Source organism: Corvus brachyrhynchos, unplaced genomic scaffold (assembly GCF_000691975.1).
Source record: "Corvus brachyrhynchos isolate BGI_N302 unplaced genomic scaffold, ASM69197v1 scaffold167, whole genome shotgun sequence".
NCBI classification, from domain to species: domain Eukaryota; kingdom Metazoa; phylum Chordata; class Aves; order Passeriformes; family Corvidae; genus Corvus; species Corvus brachyrhynchos.
This window is the reverse complement of record NW_008239547.1, coordinates 27253-46865: the sequence shown is the minus strand read 5'-3', so window position 1 is coordinate 46865 and position 19613 is coordinate 27253. Positions and strand designations below refer to the sequence as shown.

Below are 19613 nucleotides of genomic sequence, written 5' to 3'. Positions count from 1 at the left end.
TTCTGATTGAAGGAGAAATACAATACCTAAACCACAAAAGGGCTAAGAGAACCTGTGGAAACAGAGTGGACGGATGTAATAAATGCCAGAAAATGTTCTTCTAATGGGCATGTAAGAACCAGTTTATCAATTAATTCAATCTAGCTCCCAGTTCTATGGGAACTTAGATGCCAGTTTTCTTATGGTTTTCACTTACATAATTTGCTCTGTTTTCAGGGAAAGAAAACTCTTAAATTGGGTCCATTGATGCTGCTACTTAGGTGAACCCCTGAAATCAATACTCCTATTCTGTCTCAAGATTGCAGCAAGTGTCATGCCTGAGAATTTATTGGCAAGTACTATGGCACAAAACTCAGTGTATTCTGACCAGAGCACTGGTTATGTTACAATTCCCTGACACAGTAATGGGTCATAGAAAAATACCACTATGCACTTCTATAAATGAAACATGAGCAAAAGCCTGGAGTTGTTTTCATGAATACTCAAAGACACAATTGGAAAGAAATAAATTATTTCCATTACCTGTCCTGATTTGAAGACCTCTTGGTTGTGTTACACTTTGGGGTTTTTAGCTTCTTGTCTTTGTGAACAAAGTGGATCTAATTTTTTTAATATGTATATTGTTGGGTGATAAGAATTCAACTCCAGCATCAAGATATGAGAGCCATTAACTTAATGAGAGCAGCTCTACTGCTTTCATTAAGTAGCAGTACAAAGCATCAATACTAACCTATTAAACCAGGTTTTCAAAAGAGAACATCCTAGCATTAGAAAGTCTCAAGGTAAGGGAGGTAAGAAAGATGGAAATAGTTAGCGTTGCTAACTGACGTTTGTGTTTCATTCTGACAGGGCTCTTTTAGCTACGAATAGGTAGAAGAATAGAAAACTTACTGCTCTAAAACTTGGGCAAAGAAAAGCAGGTGTTTAACCAAGAACTTTCCAGTCATCTTGAGTGAATGACATCTTTTTTAATATATCTCCATAGACAAAAACACCTATTTTCTTATTTCCATAACAGGAAGAGGGATAGAAAAGCTGTTACTATAGATCTCACCCCTGAAATCTGAAATTATTTAAATTCCATAACAGCTGGGTTTGTCCTTGAAGTCTTATTGCAGAAGATTCACCCATCAAATTAGTTTAGAGCTGATATGGCGAACACCTGGTTTTTGCAATTGCACGGACCAGTGGAATGGCACCAAGTTACTTTTTGCACAAACTAACTTAGGGGACAGGTATGTAGCAGCAGGTGTATCTTCTTGCATTTTGTCTGGTAACACCTGGCTACCTTTTGGAAATGAACACGTGTTTCTCCTTACCTGATTCATAAGCAGTACTGCCTTGAGAGCACTGCTGTCTGCCATGGAGTAGTGAAACTGAAAATGGCAATTCTTGCTGGAACAATGACACATGGAGCTGTTTAGAGAAGCACTTTCATATAGTGCATTTTCATTAGCTTCTAACCACTCAAAATGGCCTGAAGAAAAAATGAAAGGAAATAAAGGTCACTTTTTCACAGAACACATTTCTCAATCTTTGAAAGTAAGGACAGCTCTCATGTAATTACACCAAAGACCCATCCCAGCAAGAATGAAATCTGATCATCATGCTGATGATGTGACTTGGATGTCATCTGTCTCCTATTAAATAGATATAGATATATATATATATCTTCATTTTACTCACAGATAGCCCCAGCAACCAAGAAATATATCACTTGATAGTATCTCAAAGTTTTTACTTTGCATGTTAAAACGTGCAAGAAGTCCCAGCTCAGCCTCCTTACATTTACAACCATTCAATATCTAATGACAAATATGTGTGGAAACTGGGCTTTCTTCCCACTGTGGTTTCCAGGAAATATGCTTTTTACAGCAATGCTTAAAAAAAACAAAACAAAACAAAAAGGCAGTCTGCATTGCTGCTACAGGAAGCAGTCCCATCTGCACTGTGTAATCAAGGTCTTTACTTCTCAGCCAGAACTTCTGCAACAAAATGTTGGAAGCATATTGTCTTTCCATCTGAAGCAGAAAAGCAATTTGTGCTCTTCTTGACCTACTGGCCCTTATAAAAGCATTCCTACAGAGATCTAAAGGAGTACTCCATCCCCTCAACAGTGTCTATTAGTTTTCAGAAATAAAAAGGCTAAATATTTTTACCAAATAAATCAGCTCTTTCCCCTGCCTCCTGAGTCACTGAATATTTTGCTGCCTTCTGCAGCAACTATTAAAGTAATAAACAAGGACTAAGGGTCTTAAGTTTGCACTTTCTGAGTTTATTTTTCTAAATACAACTTATCTCAAATGAAAATGTTACAAAATCTCAAGGTGAAGGAAGAAAGTGTCATTTCACAAGAAAAATGCTGATCTTTATAAAGAACCATGTATTTTTCCTTTTGTTGCCAGTTTACTCTGTGTTATGCAATGATTTACACGGTAATATATTCTTGCAATTTCCTTGGAATTAAGCTTGTAAATTCATGCCACAGTAACTAGCCCTGATATAAGGAAACATTATAGATTTAACCCAGATTTCTCTCTGACTGACATCAATAAAGCATCTACACTTCTATGACTACTATCTTGTGCATAAAACCAATATACAACATTAGAAGATATGCTACCAATTCTTTATCTAACTTCAGAGTTCTCTGGTGCCATTATAAAACCAACCAATTTTAGTTTCTGAGCCCAATGGTAATTAACATTCTTTTAACTCTTTCCTTTCAAGTACCTGAATTTTTAAAAGCAGGGCAAAGAGAAGTTGACATGATTTTTTGACAAGAAAGCAAGTGCACAGGACTAGATAAGCCATAGTCCTATGAAGCATCCAGAATGATCCTGAGTCCAAAGAGGGATGCTTACTCTTCTTTATGGAATATATTTTATGCAAGTACTGTGATTACTTCTGGGGAAAATTGAGGCCTTTTCATAAATGAAGACTACTGAAACTGAAAACTGACTTTTTAAATTTTTCTCACCTCTTCTCTGTGGCCTCTAAAAGTAGAACAGTTTAACAAAGCAATAAAGGAACAAAGAAAAATAGTCTTCCAAGGACAGAAAGTATTTTATTAAATATAAGGATACCAGCAAGGGAGGATTGTTCAAAGACTATAAGAAATCTTTACTTTATAAATATAATTGTCTAGACCTCTGCTTTATAATTTTGCTTCTTACCTCTCTTCTATTCATAGAAGTGAAAGCTTTGATCAAAATCAGAATACAAAGCTTAGTCAAGCTCTATTTGCATTGCAAGTCTGAGCCCTCAAGCGTCGCATTTTGCAGTTTGCATACCATTTCTTTACTTTTTAGAATATTTTTTTTTAATATTCAGCTTCTTCATTTATATCTCAACACATCTGCATGAATAGAAATACTGAATGTATTGAGAGGTCAGCAATCACAGTTCAGATATTTCAATACTTTCCAATGTTAATGATGAATTAAATTCTGTATATTGTTTTGATGCTTGTTTCTTCACACATTTCTTTATGTCTTGGAAGTACAGGGAATGTCCCCAAGCAGTTAGGGAAATTCAGCCGACTCAGCTCCCTGTTCATATCCATACAACAATGCCCAAGCACCTATATAGCAAACATTTCCAAATATGTTCTCTTTCCATAGACAGTGCTTGTAATATAGTCCTATAAAAGCCACTTACAGAATTCCAGGTTTTTTTCTGTTCTCAACATTGCCTTAAAAGGGAAATCCATACCTGTTAATAGCCCTTAAGGTCTCATGTTAAGGTATGGCACAGATACAACAACTTTCAGGGAGGTTTTTCAAATAAAATCAAATGAAAAGTCTCTCCTTTGTTAGATACCCCAGTGGAAACTGGAAGATGATGTGACTTTTTTCCTCATGTTTAAGGTGGAAAGTATCTGCTGTACTCTATGCTCTCCATTATACATACCTGCAAAAATTCATTTTAACATAGTGTATACACTCAGGTTCTTTTGCTTGCTATTCAATGATAATTTGACTTATGGTTACTAGACTGTATTGAAATGCATGCTGAAATTTATTTTAAAAATCTTTCTTAAAATGAAAACAATATCTAACACTCATTCTGCTTCTATCAACGAGATGTGCTCCATTTCTGTGGGCTCAAAGTTCAAGCAGTAATCTCCACACTCTCAGTTCTTCAGAGCTGCATCACAAACTGCACTATTACAACTAGCACTACTTGACCGCTCTGAAGGCAGTCCCAATACACAAGCCAAACACTTAGCAGGCAAGACAATTCCATCTCACAATAGAACACTGAGAGATTTACATCCATTAAGCTTTCAAAAACCTTTCCCATAAACCCATAGACACATACTACACAGTGACCTCCAAAACAAGTGATGCTCTTTGCTTCTTAAAATTGCAGCTGGGCTAATTTTATTGGTTTTAAGGGTAGGAAACTATTTTGTAGAATAACTGTTTATTTACAGTTTCCCTAATAAAAGGTTTAAAATTAAATTCCAGGCTGTACCTTCAAGCAGAGTAGTACTACACAAGTCAAACTGCCAAGTATCAAAATCAAAACAAAACAGAAAAAAAGCACACACAGGGGCTGTGGGCTTAGATGAATTTGATTTAATTTAATTTCACAAATTCTTCCACAGATCTCATAAAAATAATAAACTGGAGAATAAATCAGCTATTATTTTTGAATTCTTATGTTAAAATATTTCATGGATACCTGAAAAAATTTCATTAATTCTTACAATAAAATATTTCATGTCTTACCAGCAGGAGTGCTCACAATGCCCTTATTAAACAAAACAAAACAAAACAAAACCTAATTTAAGTACAAGCCAAAACAAAACCTAATTTAAGTACAAAATATATACAATTACTTTTTGTAGTTTTGTTCTGTTTTGGCATTGGGGCACCATCTTGCCCTAAAAAGCACTATATTCTTCATGACAGCTAGTAATTTTGAGTTAAATTAAATCCCCACCTTCAGTCTTGTTGCTCCAATCCTTCAGGAAGGAACAGGAGGCAATCTTGTGCCCGGCTTGCAGCTGTGCCCACTGAGCAGGCTTAGCTGGCAGGTCTGAGTGCCACTCGCATATGCCAAGCTCAAAACTGGAAACCTGTGGTGCTAAAAGGCAAAAATAACAATTACTTCTTAAGAAGTCATTATTTATGAGACCATTCCCCATTAGAAAAATATGCTTATTAAACTCCTTGACAACATTTCTGCTTTTTCAAAAGGTTACTTCAAAAGCCCTGTGTATCCCTGGTTGCTGTCCCATATTTCAGCCTGCCATCTTTAATTATTCTAAGAAATCATTTCCTGAAGACAGGTGCTTCTTTCAAAGCAATGGAGTGCTCTTTATGTTAGCCAGTCATCACAACCTTCATGAATTCAATTCCGCAGAGAGAGTTGCCAGGTAATATAAAAACTGACACATAATAATAAGAAATACCTATTTACTTTCTAGATGATAGCTACAGAAAAATCAATTTTAACTGAGAGGTTAAACTCAGCAGCATCTCCACAATACTTGTAACAGAATACTTCTTTTTAGAGACATAAAGGTTGTGAAAGCATCACCACATATTTTTAAGAGCTTGTTTAAGGGCGCAGCATGCCTGACTAATCTAGTTGCCTTCAGCAATGGTCAGGATTTTAAGCAGGATTGAAGTATGATAATGGAAGTTCCATTTCTTAATGTGATTGCAGGGGAAAGGTAATCTCCTGGTTAAGAGACACTAATAAATAGGAGTCAGGATAGCTCAGAGAAAACATAGAGATTCCTAACTATGTGGAGAAAACAATTTAAGGTCAGTATACACAGTTACTGTCTCCTTCATCCGAGAGATGTATTATTCACATTACTGACACCTCAGTGAAATGGCCTGTCCAGCCAGTGCTGCAAACCTTTCATTTCTTCCCTCTTCCAGTGCTGGATAAATGTGCACTTTTTTCAAACCATGTATATTATGCGAGAAAGAGCTTGTCGAAAATTTGTTTTTCATGGAAAATGCAAAATCCCACAAGGGTCTAGAAAAGGATGGCTTTTGTCAAATTTCAACATGCAAAAGAAGTTGCAAATTCTTTCAAAAGGAATCAAGATCTTCTTTTAACACTTTTGAAGTATTGACACAGAACATTTTGAGTCATTCTGTGGTGTTTTTTTAAAATTTAGATTTAGACATTTTTGAGGTTTTGTTTGTTTTGACAAAATACCCATTTTCCATCTCCTAATTCCACAGCATGTCAGACGACAGTAAGATTAGTGTTTTGGATTTTCTGACTTTCATCCCTGTAGCAGTTCATCTCAAATACCCTCTTCTGTAATATTAAAGGCTACGTCTTTGCAGGATTAGAATTAACTAAGGAATTAAGTTTAAGATTTTTTCAGTTGAAGTATTCATACTGGATTTTTGTCAAAATTTATATATCATAAGTAATACATATATAATTACTTCAGTTTCCTGAAAAAAACCCCATAACTTTGTAGTGAGGCTTTGTCACTTCTGTGTTACAAGTGACTTAAGGAGGACAAAAGCCTGATTCTACCTTATAACATTCCACTTTCATGCCTTAGACCTCTTTGCTTTCATCTCTATATGTAGAGATCAGAAGGACAGTCTTAGTGGGGTTCTTCTCATATATAATTCTCTGGCAGTTGAGAGGAAATTCTGCAGAGCAGCCATTTGGATAAGAATATGAAGCCTTTGGACAGAGGGTCTACTAAAGGTATAATTAAAGGAGATTTTGCATTAAGTGTGTTTCAGAAAATAACTTCAATATTTTCTATTCTACAGCCAAAGTATTTTATTTTTCAGCAGCCCATATTCAAATGTATAGCAAAGAGCTGTGGGGGTTTTGAGTGATAACAAACTATTTGGCAGCTGTTGGGGGAACTACAAACTGTAGAGTATCGTAAATTGCTATATTGAAGATAGGGTTTTAGTTGTGTTTTTTTCAATGCATGAAGTTTAGTCTTCAGTAGAATTGGACAACAGACTGAAGTAAGACATTTTGAGAGACAGGGGAGGGATAGAAGGGAAGGGAGAACTTAAAGCATAATGAAATTACTTTTGTATTTAACAGTCACAGTTTGTATCAAGAAACTCCTGAAAGCACAAATATTTAAGGTATTTGACTTACAACCCTTAAAGCACAGTCATACTAATGAAGACAAATGCAGGTCATCTCTTATGTGCATTTATACTGGGATTAAAAATCATGAAGGGTACATTAAAAATGCAAGTTTTAACTAGGAATTTCATGAAATTAAAGTGGTTTTCATTAAGAGTCTACTCATCCAGACATTCCATAAGGACTCGAGAAAAAAACAGTAGTCTGACCTTTTGTTTTAATTATTGGAAAATGTTCTGTAGTAACATTCCTCTTTCAGGGAGAAAATTAAGATTCTTTGACCCTGTTTCTGGCTGCTGTGAGACATTTAGATGTCACCTAATGAAGTTGACTTCTCCTAATGAGGAAACACAGGATAAGAACTGGCTCTTATTAGAATATACCTGAGGCACTTAACAGTGCAGCAGCTCAACCTGTAAGACACAGTATGCAGTTCAACAGCTGGCATGTAAGGTGAGTTTAACACCCGGATTTATAAGATATGGTGAGTACATAAATCAGTTTCTTTTTTTTCTTTTTCCCTCTCTTTGAGATGGTATTTCATCTTTATAACGGATTGGTTTTGGTTTAATATTTTTTGCTTTAGAATAACTGTGTTGAAAAATTCAATATTTTTTTTACAGACAGATCTACATCATCTGGCAGGAACTGGTTAAACAAGTACCTAGATTTCTAGAATTTAGCAGTGCATTTTTTTCATTTTATGCCAGCCTTTTATCTGCAGAAATCCTCCAGGGAGCAGAAAGAAGCTGGGTTAAAAATCATATACTTGTCATCTTTACATTGAGGACAAGTTTCAAATTCCATTTCAAATTCATTTTTTCAAAGTAAGCACACTGTATACTTTCCTGAGTTCATAGACAAGAGTACCCAAAATTTTAAATTAGCATCTTTGCCTTTCAATTAATACAGCTAGAAAAGCTTTACAAAACAGAAAAGCAAGTTGTGCCCTGGCATGAAAATATTCATATAATATTTACGTCTATAATTCTCCACTGTAAGAAAGTTTTAACATGAGGAAGCTGACATGATCGAGTTTAGGTACCTGAAACTTCATTTCCCCAATATAGATCCCCTTTTAACTAAATAGGCATGCCTGCTGGCATCATTAAATTAGGGTTTGTATCTTGCTTTGAATGTATCTGCTTGCAATTGCTCAGCACTCTAAGATAGTAATATGCATGTGCATCTCTTTTCAACAGTTTTTTCCTATGGGGAAGTCTATAGAGCACTGTTTAGGAGTATGGTACACACAAAACCAACCATGCAACCTAGCTTGGTCTGTGTCAAACATTGCTTTCCATATCTCAAGTTAAGTTTAAAGTCGAAACCCTCTGTGCCCATGCCAAGAATAAGAGAAAGGAAAACAAAGGAGGTGCTTTGAATCAGGACTGCCCTCACCTGAGGCTGTGACCTAGGTGCCACAGGGCAGTACTCTTCTGTAATACAGAGCAGCAAGCAACTTAATTTATGCTAGGGTGGGTAGTGGTCCTTTTCCATGAAAATACATTGAGTTGAAAAGGGAAATAGGAAATGTTTTGCTAAAGAATCCTGGCATGCAGGGATGGTCTGACTGCAGAGATGACCAGCCTGACATTACAGCTCTTGGATGTAGCAGAGCAGAACAGCATAACCCCACCGCACAGCTGAGGATCAGGACCTTTGCGCATTTAGAAATACACAAGTGCCTTGGGAATCTTCCTAGTCAGCTCCAAAGCTTTGCCTGAGCTGGCTGAACACATCAATTCTTCTGCCAAAAACAGTAGATCTTTTTTGCCCACTAAGCCCTACATTTATAATGTATCAGATTTCTTAAAGTATTTATTGTCTTTCTTTGTAACTGTGTTTAGATGTGAGAAGACAGATGATTGTTTAGGAAAATTAAAACGAGCCAAATGAAACCACTTACAGCGTTAAGAAAGCCCTTGAACAACAAAAGGCTTTCCATTGTTTCTTCTTTTCTAATCCAAGGAAAAGACAAAGTACAATGACCTACTCCTGAAAAGCAGGTATTCTTACCACATGCCAAAGAACATCCTTCACTGAAGGTAATATCATCAATGGCAACAGTTTCACCTTTTGTCTGGGTCTCCACCATCCCCCAAAAGATAACCTAAAGAGATTAACAGCAAATCAACAAGAAACGGAATTTACCAGTGTCACAGAAAAAACAAAAGAGCACACAGTATATGCCAGTCTAGCCCATGGAGTTTCTATTGGAAATAAGAGAACTCTAATCACACATTTAACAATTTTGAAGGATTACCATCCTGGCTTTTTCATACATCTGTGGCTTATTCATACAAGCACAGATATGTAGTCCAATCATCTAACTCAAGATTAAAGTAAAATTCAACAGGAAGGATCTGAAAATCACAATAAAATGCCTTAAAATCTAAGCAAGGATCGTGACAATTAAAGAATAAAACACAAAGGATTTTGTGTTTTATCAAGTCATTATTCAAGGAGAGACTATAAATGTGAACAATTTCTGGTTGATTTCAGAATTTCTCAGAAACCTGGAGGAAAGTCACAGCAAAAAACCACCATTATTCAGAAGTCTTTAATCAAGTTTTTAGCAAAAAAAAACCTTGAGGAGTACTTGGTCGACCATTATTCTGCTCTAATGTTACAACAGTGATATTTGTTTTCCCTACCAAAGTCTTCTATACAGAAAAAATTACAAATATTTTACATTTCCATCTTAAGGGCAGATTTCAATCCACATTTGTAAATGTACAGACTGTCACAGGTTTTCTGCAGTGGTGTACAAGGGAACTGACTGATCAGTCACAGTGCTTGGGAAAACACAACAAGAAAACATACCAATCAAAACAACCCAACGAATCAATCTTATGAATAACATTCCTTAAATTATTCCCTAGCCACAGCTAGGGATGACACAGCTCCAGAATTTTCCAGAGTCTTGGAGGCACAATCTACCTAGAGATACATTCTAGCTCTTAATAAGGAATTCACAGTGTTAGCAATAATTTTTCAAATATTACCTTGAGAGTTCAGAAACAATGTTGTGCATAGTTTAACATATTGATGCAGAAAACCTATAAATTATCAAAAATTGGGTTTTTCACTGTACAAGATGACACAACTTATCCAATTATATGACCATTATGTTATGAGTGGGAATTGTTTTGAGGGGTGTAACCTTTTGTCTTTTGTTCGTTTCTCTGAAGCTGCAGTTGGCTTGCACAGGAAGAATGGCAGCCATATCCCATTCAAAAATATGTTTATATGACTGAAATGCAGCATCATGGAAATTCACTCATTTGATTTAGTTCAGAGAACAGTATTTTGAATTCCTGAATTCTGCTGCAATGATATGTGCAGTTAATGTGTACTTTCATGACATCCCCACTAGAAGGACAAAAAGTGTATTTATATTTTCTGTTTCTATCATTACATTATTTCAGATAAGTTTCTAAAACAATATAGTGCACTGTTTTATAATTAGAAAGAAGAAACAAGAAATATTATTTAATATCAAGGATTTGACAAATATTTCACCTTTGCAGAGTGCTGTTTCATTGTGAACTCAAAATTCAGTTATTAATAGCTTCATTTTTAATGTATATCTTTCTGTAGCTTGCAGATGGGTTTTCAAAGATTTTATTATATAGTGAAACAAAGTGACTTAGACAATGCTAAAGAGGGACTAGCTCACTTTGCTGGTCCAAAATCAGAGGCTGCTTCAAGGTCATATTCCATTATAGCCCATTAAGTCTGTATGAACTTGTGTTTCCCCAAAACTCATGAACAGTCTCTCAACTTCCCCACTTCCAGAAGATAATATTGCTAGATGCCTCCAGCTGCTCTTGTATCTAAAAAATATTATACAGGCTTTACTGGTGCAGATGCCCAGCTGACCCCCGCTGAGTTCAGTCTAATACCAACCAAACAGACTCACACCCAAGTTTACTCCAGCAAGGAATCATTCCGTTTTCTTTCTCATACAAAGTCTAGAGTTCCTTAAGCTCACAAGTCAATAACAAAAAGAGTCTACTTAGTGGCACTTTTTGCTCATATCTGCAATGATCTATATCTATGCAATATCTGTGAGCACCAGAACAAATTAACTTTGCGGCCCCATTAGTGGGATGAAAGTTCTAGGTGGACTGTAGGTGGGATCAAACACAAGCTGGACTGACTCCACAGTGCAGCCACAGGGACAGATTGCCAGCACAGCAGCAAAGCACAAGGTAGAATAGGAATCAAGCACAAAGACAGAAATGAACCCCAAGCCTAGAACCCTTTCCCTTAATGAATTCTAGGAGACAGAAATTTGTTCTCAGTAAATAAGAGGAAAAGTAGCTTAGAAGAAAAAATCATGACACAGTTCTACAAAACCCAACCAAAACAGACATACTGAGTTTGCTACTTGTTCAGTAGCTAAATCACTGACAATCTTTTTATTTCAGAATTCCAAAAAATGGAGATTTTTAAGTGCCAACATGAAATTCTGTAACCCATAAATATAATCCAGACTCTTAGTAGGAAGAGACTTAAGTGTTAAACAGTCAACATCAAAATGAGCAAAGAAAATAAGCAGTGGAGGTTCAGAGATTGATTTTAACTAACATCTCACTTCAAAAATATTTGTAAAATTGACAAAAGTATTAAAGCACCCTATTTCAAAGTGATTTGTACATCCAAATAAAAATTATGTCTCCCATCATTTTTTTTTCCATAGAAACATTAATAATCAAAATTTTGTCTTGAAAAATGCCACAGGTATCCCTGTAGGCTAAGTATCTTGTCATATAAAAGAACAAGTGCAAAAGGGCAAGTGAGTTGCATTCAGTTCTATGACAGTGACATCTTGCATGTATTCACTGGAGCAAAATGTGCAAACAAAGAAGAAAATTTGCTCAGCTTCAGACTCTAGGTTTTGTGAGAGGCTGAGCTGTATTTCTTAAACTAGTTGTAATGATTACTGCACTAAGTTTGACACCTGCCTCTTTAAAGCTGGACTCTGCCCATCAGTTCACTTGATAGAGGCCAAAGGATAACCAGGTTTGCAAGCAATGATCTAATTAGGATTTGACCTAGCAATTCAGAGGAAGTAGATGCCATATTATATTAACCATTCCCGGACTCGGTCAATTTTCCAAATAATATGAAGCATGAAAAAATTAAATCTAGAAGTAAACCCTTCCAGTACAACCTCAGATTGCTATATATACTCTCCTTTCAGGTAGAGGTAAGTTATTGACCAATACCAGCACTGATACTTGTGTTGAGTTGGGTACGGGTATTTTGCAATATACATTCTCAGAAGGGTTGAGCAGGCCAGTATTACTTCAAGCATCAAGATCCTGTTGGATGCTTTAGCACAATATGCAAGTCAAGTAATTATGTTACTCATTTGGTGTATTGAAATGAGGTTGTGCTGCTCTGCCTTCAGGTTTGTATGCTAAGCAACTTCACAGTAACTGCTGTAGCAGGAAAGGCCTCTCATTTTCTGCTCTGCTCCCCACCTTCTCTCCAGTATTACACATGACAGAGAGTGTACATCACCCACAATATTACAGCCCTAAGTTACATTTACTATGCTAATGTGCTCTGTAAATGCACATGTAATAACATTTAAATAGCTTATGACATTTGCATTGCTCTTCAGTAGCTTTGAGCAAAATAAAACCGCACACATGTGTTCTGTTACAAAGGCCCAAAGCTGCAATTAATAGTTAAGTACTGTGTTTGGCACCTGCAGCACCCCTGTAGAAAAAAGTACCTCATAGTATAAAACACTGTTTCCCATACAAATGAAACCTTGAGTTTATCAGTCCCGTTAGGCTGCGGCTAAGAGAATACTGTACTGAAAGTTAAGATCAGAAGTATATCACCTCTATGGGCTGGTAGATAATTTATGGCTCAATGAGACTGACTTTTATTTAAGACACATGCACAGTTCAAGCAAAGTTTGATATTAGTTTTAACACCATTAAGAGATAAGGACAAGCTGCATCTGCTAATGCAAACTATGATCTTCAAAATGGCTTTTTTCTTGTTTACCTCATGATAGTGCTGTCTTTCCATTTACAAAATATTTAGTGCTGACCTATTAAAAAGGCCCACAGTTTATAACCCATTTAAGAAGTCTCCTTTACAGCTACCTCAATTTACTAACCTGATACTTTTCGGTGCTATTGATTGTGATGTTATTTACATTCCACTGATTTCGTAGTTCTCCAGACACTTGCCAAATATTTGTAATGGTATCTTCAGAGTGCTTTTGAAGCCCCACCATCAATGCTCCACTCATTTGACTGACCCAATAATGAAATCTAATCTAGGAAAAATAAGAACATCTGATTATTCTAGGGAAATACTACGGCAAAGAATGTAATACAAGGACTGTGTATTAAAATACCTGGCAAATGTGTTCTTCATCAGTTGGAAGGAAAACATTTGTCCTTAAAGTTGCAGAAGATGATTGCATTTCAGAGGACAATGAGAGGAAATAAGCTATTAAAAGGAATAAAAAGAGAAAATTTAGAAGCTTGGAAAAAAAAATCAACAACAAAACACGAAGAGCAATATGCACAGGTATAAATTAATAACCAAAAAGCCAGCTAGAATTGTTTCCTCAGAAAAGATTAATAGCACTTGTAGCCATTGTGTTCCAAGCTTTTTTTCATGTTCAATATTGTCATGATATTGCTCCATGTTCCAGCCAAAATTTTAAGTAGGATTCCAAAATGTTTCATGTGGTGATGGCTTGAATACTCAGCTTGGAAGTGCAAAATTTTGGGACAAAGTGAGACTAACTCAGAAAGCTGATTAAAGACTTTAAACTCCAACTATTGAATAGATAACATATTTCATGCCTAAACATCAAACTGCCATAAGCAACAATACACATTTATCATGACAATTCAGGTCTCTGAGGAGATGGTGGAACATGGGAGAGAAGACTGTGGTGTGTTTATAGGTTCTGCTGGTGTTCAGATAGGTGTCTGGTTTCTGGCTGCTGGGAAAATTCCCTCACTGCAGAGAGAAGGTTGTGGTATCCCTGTACACATTCCCAACATAAAAAGCTGTCTTCAGAATTTCAAAGCTACCATTAAAGGTACCATTATCTTTCATTTACAAAACAAGCCCTTGCTTCACTTGAAAGTCTAACAGCTCAAGAGGAGTCAGTGAACCATGGTTGTTGTCCTGACCTTTGATTGATTGTGTATCTTCCTAAAAATATTGTTTCAGGTCTTATGAAAGATGGAAGGCAACCACCCTTTTTTAGGATATCAAACACTGCAAGTCAAAATTTGGCTCTTCCTGAACATGAAGATTTCAGAGATGTTAGATGTTAAAGGATGCAAGAGGAAATATAAAGAATAGAAAAAGACTCAATCTATTTTTAATCCTTTTTCTTCCTTTCTCTTCTCCTTCCCAAACTCCAAACAATGTCAAGTAAACTGTTGTCCTCTGACATTAACATTCTAATGAAAGGAGGAAGATGAAAGAGAAAAAAAGCCAAGTGGGACTTGGAATTTAAAAAAAAGGATTAAAAAAAAAAAAGGAATAAAAAAAATCATAAAAATAAAGACTATTACATTAACAAAATATTAGAGGATAAATCAAACCATCTAAATACTTAATTTATTAAACTACCCACCTTGACCTCTCATCCTTATGTGGAACTGGAAAGCCCCTGATGAAGCACCACCAGCCCAGCTCAGGTCTGGAGCCAGCTGAGCAATCCCACAGAGGAGCATTTTGCAGCCTGATACCAGGGCAATGGCCATGCTGCCCCCAGGTTTTAGACCTTTCCTGACTGCTCAGACAGCACTTTCAGAGCCTGCCAGCTGCAAGGATATTGTTCCTACCCACAACAGATGGCTTGGTGCCTCTGCAGAGCCCTGTTCCTGACTCCAATCTGTTCCATTGGATGTTAGCTTCCATGAAATTTTGAAACTTTTCTTTTAGTTCTCCGAAAATAAATGTGTCTAAGAGTTAAAAATATATTTTTCACTGCCACAGGATTTTTTACACAGATGGGGCAGAAATAGTAATTTTAAGAAATTCTTTGAACATTCATCTCAAATTGGACCTTTGCATAGAGAGTAGTTTCAGCTAGCAAAATCAGGTTGTGTTTTGGTTTGGGTTTTTTTCAAAGTAGTTGTCACTGGTCTGCTCAATTACTTTTTCAGTGAGAAAAAAAAGAGCCGTGAGAGACTGACCTAAAGAAATGTTTTGGGTTCTACTAAATACATACATAAATCTTCAAAGGAGTTAAATTTACCAAGGGATCTTTGCTTTTCTGCTAGTGTGTATGTATTATCCTGATGGCAGGAAGTCTTCCCTTTAACACTCTGCCACAGAGCATACTCTGCTCGCTTGTCACAATAGAGAATCATTTCTGGGTTTTAAGCAGGATACAACATAAAACTGATTACATAGGCTGTTGAGTCACCAGCAGTGGGAAAACTTGACTCACTGCCATAAGAAGATAAATATTTCCTAGGCGATTAGAACCGGCATTTAGAAAATGAAAGTACAGTTCAGACATTCTCCAGGTAGAAAAATAAAAGCAAATTAATAAAATATATTTAAATCTCCTTAGCTATTCAGTTCACAGATCTGAGTACACAGCCTCTCAGAAAGCTGAATAGCTGCAAGTATTCAAGCTTCCTGCTACCTGAATAAAATAACTTAGATCAACATGACGACTGGACAATTCAGACCTGGCAGACACAGCAGTGACTGAATGCCCAAAACAAGTAAATGTGAACATACAGGTGACTGAACAGTTTGTTTTGTCTATAACAAACACTTCAGTTGATGATTCTCAATCTTTTGGTAGCTTTGGCTGTCTATATAAGTAAAATTTTCCGTTCCCCACTAGTTTTTTGCAAGATAAGTGTAACCTATTTTATGGTTATAGGAGCATATTTCTGGCCTTTGTTATGTCCTGATGTGGTGTGTACTAGCAATCATGCACAAATCCTAGAAACTTCAACTACAGCAAGACTGTTGTCTGGCTAACCTGTTTAGATTCCAGCCAAGAGTTTGCTACATTTGTATTCCATGGTACTTTTGGGTTTTTTTAATGTGTTTCTTGATCAGAAGTGTTTTATTATTTTAAAGATAAATTATTTCACAACTTGCATACTTGAAACAAAGCTTAAGTTTATGAAAAAGGTTTGGCAGCTGCTCATATTTTTGTTCTAGTGTCAGTTTAAATCAATGCTTATTCAAGAGCAACCTTATGTTTGGAAGCATAATACTCACAGCAGTGCTTCTGTGATACACACAAGCAAAACCTGAAGTTGCTAAAACCATACCACATGTATAAAGTTTCCTAATTGCAGAGTATCATGAGAGTTAGCCACTGTGAAATGAGAACTTGAAGTGATCAGAAGGAAAAGGTAGAGTGGGGTTTTTTGTTGTTTTTTTCAATAAAAATGTTTAAACTTGGGTTCCATTTTCATCTGCTGATTTCTAAGCAAGTTTTCCCTTCATTCACCTTGAAACCACCAGTTTATACTCATCAGGTCAGGGAACTTCTACCTGTTTGGTACCTTATGCAATGTGTAAGAGATGCTACTTTAGAACAGTGAAGATTTCCACGCTCCCAGATCATCACAGTTTGGGAAAAAGGTGTAAAGCACGTGGGCTAATCACAACAACACTTGCATCCCACATAGGATTATCTTCTTGTACCTGCTCCAACACCGCATGCCTGCCTCCGGGTGCTCACACTGGGGGCTGCCAAAGTACTGCTTGTGCCCAGGAGAGATGAGAGGGTGTGGGTGGAGATGAAGGGAAAGAGAATAACAAAAAATAAGGAAAACTAAACAGTTATTGTATTACAGTACGTATTACAGAAGGAAAAGCAGGATTAATTTGGCCATAGGACAAGTATAAAGGGTATGTTCTGTCTGAGAACAGAGAAAAGGAATTACTTAGTTGAGAGTCTTCAAGGCAAAGTAGAATTGTAAGAAGATTTAGAAAGAAGCTGGCTCAAAGACAGACTATCAAAGCTTATTCTGTCTCCAGATACAAAGTCCTCCTCTCTCAAAATATTTGAAACAGTAATATTAGCCACAGATAATAGATATACAATCCAGGCATTTACTAGTCCAAGAAAACATGAAAATATGTCTCAAAATTTCTAAACTTTGCAATCATCAAGACTGAATTTATAACCCAGTATCTCCAAAACAAGTAAAGATCACTCTGCTAGATAAGCACATCTTTTGAAATGGATTATTTACTCCTCTATGATAACGAGAATTGCTTACTGGAATACTGTCTTTCCCCATCCCCCCCCACCCCTCAAATTCTGGATTATTGTATTTGCAATCACCTAACAACGTAAGACATAACTGCTCAGAAAATACATAGCTGAATATAATTCAACTATCAAGAAATTAGCAAAATGTAGCAAACTAAATAGAAAACTACCTAATTTGTAAGAGTCCGTGGCTTCCTCAAAGAACATGAGGAGTCTTACCACTCTCATTCCCACTGTGGTCAGAATACGGTGGTCCCATGCCAGATTGGCCATTTCTTCTTATCCAGACAGGATGTAAATTGAATTCAGGAAGAGCTTTGCACAGATTGGTTTCAAAATCACACTTGTCCCAGGAGGAACCTGAATTGAAGAAAACAAACAAAAAATTAAAAGCTTAAAAACAGAAGCAAAAGAGTATTTTTTCACCATCACTTGCTGTTTAATTAACACACAGAAACACTCTGAACAGGGCCTGAAAAAAAATCATGAACAAAGAAACAGCACAGTGGAAGAGAGACAAGTGGGAATGAAAACGAACATTGGAAAAAAACCCCAAACAAAGAACCAAGTCCTTCCTTCACCAAACCAAATCCAAACTCGTCTGCTTATATTTTATTACTATAATATATGCTCTTCTCATCACAAATGTGTGTGTAGTTACCTTTTTGTAGGAAACTCTCCAAGCTAGTATAGTTTATATGCAGAGACTGTTCTTAAAATACACTGCAGCTCTAAGGAAAAGAATTTGTCCAGAGTTCTTGCATAGAAAAACAAAGACTTAACATCAGGATGTAATCAGATAGCAATTTTTTTGTATTCCACATCATTAAAACAAGAGATTAAACGAGTCCTCAGAACCCAGTTTGGTGTACGAGTTCATTCAGGCAATTTGAGGAGGGTATGTGACCAGATAAATAATTACTTCCTAGGATGGAGGGACAGATTTTGGTTTCTGCACGGGTGTCAAAAAGCTCTTTATGCATCATATCCAAGCTGAATGAAAGTGCCTGGATGTGCTTGACAGGCTAGATATCCCCATTCCTTGAAGAACTTATTGTGGTGGTGGAAGGATTTAATTAAAAAAAAAAAGTCTAAGTAGAGGCAGCTGTAAAGAGCAAACTTTTTGCAACTTCAGCCCAAGCAGGGTGGCCAGTATGTGGTTCTGTCTGTGGATTTCATGTCCTGTGTGGAAACTTTCTGTTTCCCTGCCCTTTGTCTTACACAGCAGAGGAAAATGGGTTAAGACCCTGCCTTCTAATTGGGATTCTGGTTAGACACAAGAACTACAATGACTTCACACTCCCTCTCAAATTGGTGCTTGCTCCAGGCCCCAGCTAATGCCTTTGGTCTAGTCTGTATTATCACAGTTCACTAGTCATTTTAAATAAAGTTGCAACTGCAGCATTTATAGTCACACTATGATGTTCAATTTCATGGCTTTCATATTCATGTCAGTTTACTGCAACTATTAATTACAAGGTGAGAGAGGGGAAAACAGAAATAATTCACACAAGCATTCCAGACTCAAGTTAATGTGCAGATTGGCTGAATCATCAACCAAATTTTTATTGATGCTTTTATTCCTTGAATGTTTAAGTGGCTAAAAAGCATGTCAGATGTTCATCAAAAGCACAAACACTGCTGAAGCATATCTGCTTCACATTGCATGAAATGAACTAAATCATCTTCAGTATTTCTTCAGGAATTTTCTCATACCTGAAAAAACAATTGCAAATTAATATGCATGAAATAGCAAGAATTGTACCCTTTAAAATTAATTTTTAGGTTTTAAATTAAAAATTAATCATCATTATTTTCCAAAGCAATATTCATTTTCACAGAAAATATAACTTCAAAGCAAACCAATGTAAATTTGCTGGAAGATAGATTTACAAAGGTAAAGTCACTGCTTAGAGAGGAAAAGTTCAGAAGGATGAAATGTGTGGGATTTTTTAGACAACTTTTGCTGAATTTCCTGTGAGCAAAAAAATTATCTAAAATAACCTCTACAAAATATTCCAAGTGTTCCGGGAAGAGACTACAGTTAAACATTCTATTTTAAGTGTGTGTGTGTATAAAATCTCAGTTTGGGATATTCTAGGAACAAAATATTTTTAAGAGTAGTTAGTTATCATTAATTTCCTGGCAAATATTTTGCAATATGAAGATCAAATGAACAATAAAAACTGGAATTCCAACTTTTATATATTTTCACTGCAGAAGCTTCCTTAAATTTGAGCAAAGCCCAAGG

The 19613-nt window shown here is 36.3% G+C and overlaps 1 protein-coding gene across 1 annotated transcript in view; it reads right to left on the bottom strand.

The window, feature by feature from the left end:
• MALRD1 (MAM and LDL receptor class A domain containing 1) overlaps window positions 1-19613 on the bottom strand; it is a 238264-nt gene that overhangs the window by 216091 nt on the left and 2560 nt on the right. Inside the window, exons 2-7 of the mRNA XM_017741406.1 lie at window positions 17582-17722; window positions 13496-13590; window positions 13253-13414; window positions 9124-9217; window positions 4951-5094; window positions 1320-1477 (exon numbers count right to left, since the gene is read on the bottom strand). Coding sequence (XP_017596895.1) covers window positions 1320-1477; window positions 4951-5094; window positions 9124-9217; window positions 13253-13414; window positions 13496-13590; window positions 17582-17722 — 794 coding nt within the window. The remainder of the gene's footprint in view (window positions 1-1319; window positions 1478-4950; window positions 5095-9123; window positions 9218-13252; window positions 13415-13495; window positions 13591-17581; window positions 17723-19613) is intronic.